The 10,881-nt window shown below is 43.7% G+C and overlaps 1 protein-coding gene across 1 annotated transcript; it reads right to left on the minus strand.

Moving 5' to 3' along the window:
* Window positions 1–3,667: 3,667 nt before the first annotated feature.
* Window positions 3,668–7,039, minus strand: LOC306970653 (5-hydroxytryptamine receptor 3A-like; the record flags this gene model as incomplete). The annotated part of the gene is made up of 4 exons (XM_079566682.1): window positions 3,668–3,939; window positions 5,000–5,230; window positions 6,581–6,791; window positions 7,001–7,039. The coding sequence occupies 4 exons, from the start codon at window positions 7,037–7,039 to the stop codon at window positions 3,674–3,676; spliced, it is 747 nt and encodes a 248-aa protein (XP_079422808.1). The 3' UTR covers window positions 3,668–3,673.
* Between the last annotated feature and the right edge of the window lie 3,842 nt (window positions 7,040–10,881).

Here is a 10,881-nt window from a genome sequence, read left to right on the forward strand (position 1 = left end):
ATTTGTTTCGTCCTTTTAGTATTTGGTTAAAGCAGACATTTATCCAAAAAGCACTGGTTTTAAAGCCTTTTAAACGTCATAAAATGTCAGGCTAGTGGGCATTTTTTACAGTGAAGTGACAGTTTTCCTCCTTGAAAGTTGTGAAACCTGGTTTAAACTCAGTCCCTGTGACGAATTGTGATGAAGTTTGAGATGAGTTTGGACCAGAAAATAGCTATTTGAAATTTGAGTGACTGTTTCTTTCAGATCGCGAATACAAGCGGCCGAAATGAGTTTCCTTCGCAGGGTGGCTGGGCGCACCCTCCGAGATCGGGTGAGGAGCTCAGTTACCCGGGAGGAGCTCAGAGTAGAGTCGCTGCTCCTCCACGTCGAAAGGAGCAGCTGAGGTGGCTCGGGCATCTGTTCCGGATGCCTCCTGGTCGCCTCCCGCGGGAGGTGTTCCAGGCATGTCCTAGTGGGACAAGGCCTCGTGGAAGGCCCAGGACACGGTGGTGGGACTATGTCTCCGAGCTGGCCTGGTGTCGCCTCGGGGTCCCCCCAGAACAGCTGGAGGAGGTGTGTGTGGATCGGGAAGTTTGGGCATCTCTGCTGAGACTGCTGCCCCCGCGACCCGGCCCCGGATAAAGCGGAAGAAAATGGATGGATGGATGGATGTTTCTTTCAGGTATAGCTCCTTTAAAGGAACAGGCCACCGTTTTTCCATACTGAGATATGTTCTTACCTGAGCTTAGACGAGTTCATGTGTACCTGTCTCGTCTTTGTGTGTGCGCTCAGTCACGCAAAACGACCAAAGATGTTGTTAGCATTTACCCTCTCCCAGTACATTCCTATAGCTCCAAACGGGGTGAAGTTGGAAGTACCACTCTCTTCCACGGACACAAAGACCAGACAGGTACGCATCAACTCGTCTAAGCTCAGGTAAGAACATATCTCAGTGTGGAAAAACGGTGGCCTGTTCCTTTAAGGCTTTAAGAGGTTAATGAATGTGTGACTTTTGTAGGATGTTGTGTCGTTGAGCTGTGGCCTCTACAGAGAAAAGTGTGACAACCAGCCCCGCCCCTCACCCTACACAAGTACTTCCAGACGACGAGGGGAATGTGGAAAATCCCGATAAAACCCCACTGCAATGAGAACAAGCAACAACTCCAAGGTCAAGGGATCTCACTGTAACATTTATTTTCTCTCCTCCATGGCCTGTATAAACCTCCTTTCCTTCACTGCTTACCAGAAGTGCCGCAATCTAAACAATTTTCCATCACTTCATCACTTCCAGGGGCCAGTCCACCTCATCGCTCCACTACCGGCCGTATCCAATGCTATCTGCGGTTTTGTTGCGTAACATGTAAGCCGAACCAGTAGCGGAAAGCTCTTCACAGACGGACAAAACTGCATTAATATGGATCTTTTCGGCTGGCGGCTCTAGCGTGGCGCTCTTTGATATTCTTATCGCCGCTATTAGGGAGCCCACGGGGAGCGGGGACTCGGCGGCGCGCCTCTCAATGCCGTTTATTGATCTATTTTGCGGCGAGATTAAAGCGTGAATACGATATCATAACATCGCGCTGGCAGCGGAGAGAGACGCTATTATGGGGAATCTGGAAAAAAAAAATCCGCGGAAACAGAGCGGCGATAATGTCTCTTTCAAACAATGCGCTGCGGAGGGATATTTCACAATGGGGAATGCGGGCCAAGAACGAAAAGAACGAGAGATTTGGATTGTGGTCATTTATTAAAAGTAAAATAAGACACAACAAAAGCATTAGTATTCACACAATATGCAAAGATATGCTAAACCTGTACGTGTTGGTTTGTCAAAGAAATGCCAGTAGTTTGACACCGTATTCATGTCACAAAACATTTTAAATGGACAAAGCGTTATTAGTAAAGCACTGGTATTTAGAGGTGGGAGTGAGTCAATGCAAGTCTCGAGTCAAGTCTAAGTCGTGAAGGTCCAAGTCCCAACAAGTCCAGGGCGCCAAACCAGATTGGCGTCAGCGTCCGCCATGACAAGATGCTTCCAAATTGGGCTGTCAGTTAGGAAATAGTTAGGAAAAAGATGCTAACTATCTTAGCCACTTTAGCATAGGGACCGCTGGAGCTAATTAACCGGCGATTAGGAGCTATGTGCCATCCCATAAGCCACTGCGCCAAATCGCCCCACCCCCCTCGGCCCCACCCTCGAGTGATTCATGCACAACCAATGTTGATTGACAGGAGCACATTTAATTAAAAAAAAAAAAAGTTTCTGTACAAGCCAAACTTTATACAAATGACAAAATCCATGTCGTCACCACAGCTCAGTCACATGTCAGTGAGTTAAAGAGCCGCCTCAGTAAACGGCTTAAATGAAGGCAGTTTGTGCTTTTGTTTTCATTTAGTAGAAACTTGAGCCACATGGATCATTTGCATAAGGTAGCTTTATGAAACAGCTGTTGAGATAAAATAACACTAAAGGGAAATGTATGGATCCTCCTTTAATGTGTTTGTTTGGACACTATGTTGTCAATAACTTTAAAGAAGAAGAAAAACAGCTGTTGGTGATGTCACCTCCCCTTCCCCTGGGTAAGGACGGTCGTAGTTCACTAACTGCATAGAGATCTAACAGTTGCCCCCTGAAAGGTTAAGGATTAGCTGCTGGTGTTAGTGCTTAGAGGCTATAATTTGATGGTTTCGGACGCAGCCCAGGTCAATTGGTCCAGGGGTCAAGTCTTGCTTTAGCTGCAAGTCACCTCAAGTCGCACACGTCAGTTTTAAGCCTTATTTTCCCTGTTGGACAATTCATTCTTCTTTTCAAAAGAGCTTTCTCAAGATCTAGTGATTTTGAAAATTTAGGCTTATATCAAACTTTTCAAAATCTAATCGATTTGAATTGAAGGTCTGGGGGGCACGGTGGCACAGCGGTAGTGCTAATGCTTCACAGCTAGAAGGTCCGGGTTTGATTCCCACCTGGACAGGGCCTTTCTGTGTGGAGTTGTTCTCCATGCGTTCTCCTACCACTAAATACCTGTACAATAGGTTCCCCTCTGGGGCCAGGACTCCCCTAAAAAAAGAGATTCTTCATGGGGTGACGGTGGCACAGTTGGTAGAGCAGGAGGTTGTCTCGTGGTTTCGAATCCTAGCTCCCACAAATGCACACTGTCGTCGTGTCCTTGGGCAAGACACTTCACCCAATTTGCCTCCAGTGTCTGCGTACATGGGTGACTGGTTCCTTACTGTAAAGCGCTTGATAAAGGTAGAAAAGCGCTTGAGTCCATTTACCATTTACCATTTTTAATCTCAGTGGGACTTTCCCAATAAATAAATAAAAATATTAAATTGCCACAAAATAAAAACATATATATTTTCATGCTTCAGGCTGGGACAGCATTGTAAGGCAGAACATTTTAAACAAGAGCCTTTTAAACAAGTTGCTTTTTCCTGCAGTCTGAAAGATTACTATTATAAGTTAGTTAGTTTGACAATTTTTCTGTCAGTGGTTCCCCTGTAATGCCCCAGCCCCTGTATGCTCGGATTCGCCCCTGTTCAAAGTACATTCAGCACAGCCTTGACTCGAGTCTCCAATGTCTGGTATTTACGTAATTTATCTATTGTTAATCTATAAGCACAAAACAAGAGAAGAGAATATTATTCCTGTAGTTTGAAAACGACACTTTCCGACTTAGGGCTGTGCCGCTCATGCTCTGCTCCAGCTGGCCCAGAGCAGCAGAAGTGTCCCTGTGTAGAGCCCCAGCAGCAACAGGTAAACCCTGAAGAGAACCACGTCCAGCTTCAGGCAGAGGGACACCCACTGCGCCTGCACCGAGCCGTCCCGCTCCTCCTCGCACAGCCCCAGACGCAGGGACACCAGCTCCTGCAGTAACCACTCCACACCAGAGGGGGCGTCCTGGACCGGGGAGAGGGACACCAGGTCCTCCTCCAGCGAGTCTTCCAACTCGTAATCTGGGAAAAAAGAATGATAGGACTTTCATTTTTCTTTTTGGGGGGAGCTAAATTACAGCTGTTGTCCCCATCTTTACATTCAAGAGCAATCACACATTTCTTAACCAGTGAACCAAGGATATTTAGGACATTTAGCTTTTTACATCCATCCATTTTCTTCCACTTTGTCCAAGGCTGGGTCACGGGTTAAAGGCTGGGTTTACAAACAATGGCAGCAAACTAAGCAAACAATAAATATCAGGTATGCCCTACAGACAGATACAAATGATCTCGTTCCCGTAGGAAAATATCTCAGTATGTAAAAACGGTGGCCTATTCCTTTAACCCTCACTTGAACATTTTCACCAGTTTGGGTTTACAAATATCTAAAATCGTCTGGAAAAAAGCTTTGAAATAACAAGGATGAAAACGCAACAAAAACATGACAAAATCACAACAGAAAAGCAGCAAAAAAGTGATGAAAAAGCCACAATAAAGCCAAAAAGAGTAAAAAAAAAACATGACAAAAAAGTGCCAGATAAGCAGCCACAACACAACAAATAAGTGACAAATGACAAAAAGCGCTGTAAATATGTGACAAAAACCCACTGACAACGTCACAAAAAAGTTGCGACCACTTTTGTAGGCCTTCAAATGAGATATTACACAGTTCCTCTCTAGTCGAGAAGTTTTTAGATTTGGGTAAAGCTGAACTGGAGAAAATGTGCTTTATTAATGCAGGGGTTAAGAGGATAATACTAATTATTAATTTTAATATTAATTAATTGTTATTGACAAAATGAACACCGCTTTGGAAAACTGGAAAATCTCCCCAGGGAGACACCCAGAAGGCATCCAGAACAAATACCCAGGCCTTAGATGCTTCTCTCGATGTGGAGGAGCAGCGGCTCTACTCCGAGCTCCCCCCTGTGTGAGGAGTCTCGAGTTCCCATCCGTCCCTCATTTGTACAGCCTACTACAGTCTGCAACAGGACAGGAGGCATCTGAGTAAAGCTGAACTCGCCGCATGCGTGTCATTTTGGACCTTACACGGTGTGATTTCTCAGCGTCATCATCTCACCGTGCTCCTGCTCCAGAGGCTGCAGTGACCTGATGGAGGTGAAGGCGCTGTGCGTCGTCTCCGCCTCCGTCTCCGCTCGCCCGTGTCGGGGCCAGGCGTACGAGTGCAGCAGGCAGGCCGACACGGACATCTCCCTCACGTCCTGCTCCCCGTGATGCAGCAGCTTCACCACCACCATGGACTTGATCAGACTGAGCATGAGCAGGGCCATGCACACCACGAAGTACACGCCTGCAGAGCGGAACATGAGGACACGTTACAGACTCTGTTGTTTTGGTGGAAGGATTTCGCTCAGTGATGTCAGATTATGAGTTATAACATTGTTCCCTTGTGCATATTCAGACTATCTCCCTCTCAAATGCTTGCACTCACCCTAAACTACTCTCTAAGTCCATACACGTTCAACTAATCATTTCAGCACTCAAAGTACCTTCGCTACCAAACATGTCTTTCTCTGTAGTGCTTTTGAGCGGCTATTATTTTTAGCCTTTGATAAATTCTGCTGGAAACAGTGTTTTTTTCTTTAAACAAAAGGCCAAAACACATTTTCTGTGCAAATACATTATTTTGAATAATAAATAGGGACAGACCGAGCTCATTTGATGCCCCAGGCAAGATTGGACTTTTTTGCAAAAACAAACAAACCAAATACAAAAAATTCCTCAAAGAGAAACCACTTGGCCAGGGGCAGAGTCTGGACCTCAAGATTTTAAGAAATATTGCACAAATAATTTTTCATTTATTGGTTTATTTGGTTGGGACAGTGCATGTTAATGAACAAGCCGCACCGGATCGTAGCCGTGGGCTAATTTCCACCCGTTGTCTCCCATGGCCTGTTGTACGTATTTTAGTGGTAGGGCAAACCAGAGGAAACCTACGCAGACACAGGGAGAACATGCAAACTCCACACAGAAAGGCCCCGAGTGGAGAGTACTTTAATATATTTAGCTTTAAGTGCTCTAAAAATGTGAGGAATACTGTCAATTACTTCAAAATTTCCAAACAGAACCCACGACTAGGTCATATATCATTACACTGTCACTTGTTAAAAGTGCTAGTAAAAAGCTACTTTGGGCTAACATTGGCTACACAGAAGGCTGTATGATGTCTGTTTATGTTGTATACAATAAAGCTAGTTTTGGCACTTGATTTATCCTTTTTAAAAATAATTATATATATTGGTATTAAACTACATTTTAAACCATACCAAGGTCACAACTAAAATTGTTTAATGTTAATCTCTGTAGAGGAAATCTAAAAATGTAAATTTTCATCAGACAGAAAACCTCAGTATAATTCCGATAAATTGTTTTGCTGTGATACGAGTTTGTTTAAGGTCAAACTAAAATCAGGAACATGGTCTGCAAAAGCTAAGTAATGTTTCCTCCTCTGTAAACTACATTTCTTGTCTTTATGGGGTTTTATTATGAATAAAACGTTCTAATCCTGCAGCTTGTACGTCGACAAACTCACAATATTTCTTCTTTTTGATTAAAAAAAAACTGCAAATCTAATGGCTATACCAGACAAACGATTACTTATTGAAAGTGCCCTGTTTGGTGAGGATTCCCCCCCGTGTACCTATCAGCGGCGTGGTGACGGCGGAGGCCGGCAGCTCGTCGGTGAGGTTGACTCGAAACACGGTGTAGCCGAGCAGAATGCTGATCTTGAAGGCGATGCGAGTGCCGCTGTCCAGGGGGAGGTAGAAGCTGATGACATCCACCAGCATCAGGAACATGCTGGGGAGGAGCAGACCCACCACGTACAGCAGGGGGCGCCGGCGGATCAGCACCTGCCGCAGGAGAGAGACGATGAAAAGCAGGTATTTGTTTTAGAGACTGGACATGATTTTCACTACATCAGGCTGGAGATATTTTTGGCCCAGTCTCGGGGTTCAGGCGTGGGCGTCTTGTTTACTGATGCACAGATGATCTTGTCAGTGGTTAGGAGCACAGGACAGCCTTTTCATAAGTGTCTCTTTTCTCGCCTTTTTTCACACACCTGACTGAACCTGCAGACTCCACAGTGAGACTGAACCATTCTGGGAATAGCAATTGCAGGCGTCTTCTTTTGCAATTTGCCTGTCAAATAAATTAAAACTATAAGGTATTAATGTTTTTAAATCTAGATTCAATGTAGACACACCCAGTGGGATTAATATAAAGGGAAAAGACTGTGATATAAACTGTAAAACTAAAAAGCCAGGCATTTCAGTTTTAAGTCCAAACTGAGCTGTAGTGGATTCACAACCAGGTCACACCAATCAACATGTATCAAAAGTACATAATATAATGAGGGCTCATTTCATGTGTTCTGTGTTCATTTCCAAAATGGTTTTAGCCATAAGATCTGGCAACCCTAAGCTTTCTGGATGCATAGTCATCTTGAGAACAAAACAAATGTAAACATAAACTATTACATCTTGCAAAATGTTTTCTAATTAATAAATCGGCATTCTCTACTTGCTTTGCGCTTTGGGGGGTAGCTATGAGCTGGAGGCCTTTGAGTGCGAGTGAAGCTACAGCTACAGATGAAAAACAACTTCTGCCGCGCTCAGAATTGCTCCAACAATCAAAAACGGAAACTACAAAGCTCTGCACACGAGGTTAACGAGAGCTTTTTTCCCGATCGACTTTTCAAAATCAATAGATCAAAAGGTATGGTTTGGTTTTGAGAACTAGATTTTTAGTAATTTTAGTAAGAGTAATATTACTCTCTTAGATTACAGCTCACAACACCATATTGTTTACATTAGCGCCCCCCCAAGGTGCAATGCATTATGGTATTGCGCAAGTAACAAATTAAACGTAATTAGAACTGGCAGAGGTCAGTAACAAAGTATTGCACTTTATTTGTAGAGAATCTGTACTTGACTTAACTGTAGTAGTATTTTTATTCCAACTTATTACTTTATACCACTACATTTGAAAGATAATTGTAATAATTTACACTCCACTACATTTCTAAGCAGGCACCAAAATTATAAAATTAGAAGCATATTTGGTCTTATTTAAAAGCTTAATAATCTCCAGAGCAGCAGGGGGCATTGTGCAGATTTACTGTCAATGTCACGAACCCAAAAAGGATTGTTGCTGTCGTGTTGCCGTCGCGTTGCCGTACAGGAGCGTAATTCGGGCACAATTTTCATGTTTTTGAAGCCACACAGTTATTATTCCCACACTTATTTAAACCAAGTTGTACTTATTACTTCAAATTCTTAAATCTACAGTAAAATACTTCAGTACTTTCACTTAAGTGAGTAATCTGGCGGAGCAACATTTGGAGTACTAATTAACCAGGAGTACTTTAACTCAACAAAATCAAGTACTTTAACCACCACTGCAAATATTTACATAAAAATCCTTCCCTTTTTCATGCCTTTCTGTTACTGAGCTTGCAGGGTCAACAACAGAGCTCGCAGTGTAACAGTAGTAAGCCATCAAACACGCTCCCAGGCTTTCCTTTCCGGGCTGAGCCTCAGCTCCCACCTGCACCGCGCTCGAGTGGCCTTTTCCTGCGCACTAACAAGACGCTCATTGATCAAGCGGCCACTCTAAGACAGTCTCATTATGGCTCCCCCTCACACTGTCTGCCTATGTGCGCTCCCTCCAGCGTCCAAACACATTAGCTCGCTGCACCGATCCATGAAGGTCGCAGCCAATTGCTTTTCACTGTACAATTCCACAGACAGGCCTCGGAGGAACGCCGGGATAAAGTTCACCATCGATCAGCAATCAAGCGCCTTCGGTAAAGCACTTACAGTCTCGACGGGAGCGGCCTGTGACAGACACCTGAGCGATGTCTTTTACAGTTTGCTCTGCTGATGCTGATGCTGGTGGCCAAATGTAAATGTAAATGAGTGTGTCAACATGCACTCGAGCATCCTGGTTATTAAGTATCCTGGATTTGTCTGTGTCCATGTAAATATCCTGATTTCAGTTTCCGAGATAAGCCACTGTCCAGGTTATGAGAAAGCAAGAACATTTCAACCATAACACTGGTGCTTTGGGCCAATCCTGTGGCGGTATTGCTGTGAATAAGTGGGTTTTGATGTATCCACGTTATTTATTTATCTATTTGGCTATTCACCTACGCATGTATCTTTCTTTTGCTTGATTACTGTGCTGAACTCTGCTCCTATGAAGAACTTTGTGGAGCTCAGATGCTCAAATAAAAAAGATGAATTGAATTGAATTGAATTGATGTAGCCAACAACAAAAAGAAGCACTTTGATTCTAATTAACATCACAACAGACGAGGTATCAAGTAAAATTTAAAGGTGCACAATGCCAATGTTTAAGTGAAAAAAAATCGTATTATTTGTGACTTTAGCAATGGCCGCTGGTTGCTCTGCTTTATATCTGCGACGCTCTCGGCCGCCATTGCTGTAGCACCTCCAAATGCGCACGGCAAAACAAGTTAGTTTTCCATTAGAACGCATTGCACTTTAGACATGTTCTAAACAAAACCCATCTATAGCTAGATATTTCTCATGTGATAACACTGGGTTAGTTACAATTAAAGGGACAAGGCGGGTTTTCGTGAGAAACATTTTCCAGCCCTCATATACTAATGAGGGCCGGACTATGATTTACAGGCCGTTAGCATTAGGGCTAATGGCGCTGCTACCACCGAACTACGCGCCCCGTGAGGGCCGAGTCTACAGTGAAGATCCCGCCCTTATGCCCTTTTTAGGAACATGCTCCATCAGAGCTAGGAAGGACGAGTCTGTATGGTCTTTATGGTAAACAGGGAGGAGTGAGCAGAAGCTGTTTATTAATTCAACAGTCTATGGACTTTAGTGACCTTTAGTGGCACCTTTTCTTTGCCAGACAGTGGACTTTATGACGCTCCAGGATCAATTGTTTTTAGGGCTTCATACTAGAAACTTGCCAGAAACTTGACAAAAACACCTGAGCTACTGCTGTGGGAGAGACAGTGTGCTACACCTGAGCTACTGCTGTGGGAGACAGGGTTGGTTCTGGCCTATCTCACTGCTGCTGAAATGCCATCAAAAGCAAGAGCAGAGGCTAAACCTGATGATGAATCTGTTACACTTGCACAGGTAACTGAACTGCTTCAGCAACAAAAAGAAATCTTCAAAGAGCTGCTAAAACAACAGCAGGAGATTTTTTCAGGATTTGTCAAGACTATCATGGACAAAACTGACACAAAAATGGAATATTTCACAAGAGAGTTACAGGATTTGAAAACCAGCCTGCAATTCACACAAAAGGAGGTGGATGATATTAAGACAGCTTTGGGCAAACAAAAAGAAGGCTGCAGCTCAATACAGACGGACTTGTTCAAAGTATGTGACAGCATGCTTGCTGTTACAGACAAGATGGATTATTTGGAGTCTCAGTCCAGGAGAAATAACCTGGTGATAGACGGTGTGGTTGAGTCACCAGATGAAACCTGGAAGGACACAGAGTTAAAAGTGAAAAACGTTCTGAGGGAAAAGCTGAACATACAAAAGGAGATTGAGATGGAAAGAGCTCACCGCACAGGAAAACCTAAAGGAGAGAAACCACGACCCATCATAGTGAAATTGCAAAGATTTAAGGATAAATCGGACATACTCCAGAGAACCAAAGCCCTCAAAGGGACAAATATATACATTAATGAGGATTACACGGATGCTGTCAAGACAAAGAGAAGGGAGCTGATGCCAAAATTGAGGGAGGCCCGACAGAGAGGAGACATTGCATTTTTACGCTATGACAAACTCATTGTTCATCCCAGGAGCAGTACCCCAATACCACAAGGAGACAAGGAGGACACTGATTGAATGTGTCCACTTATCATATGGAAAGGTATTTGATGAACCCATTATTATCACACCTTCATGTTCTCTATATTACCAAAAAGAGGTCTAAGAA

This window comes from Gobius niger (genome assembly GCF_951799975.1).
Source record: "Gobius niger genome assembly, chromosome: 11".
NCBI classification, from domain to species: domain Eukaryota; kingdom Metazoa; phylum Chordata; class Actinopteri; order Gobiiformes; family Gobiidae; genus Gobius; species Gobius niger.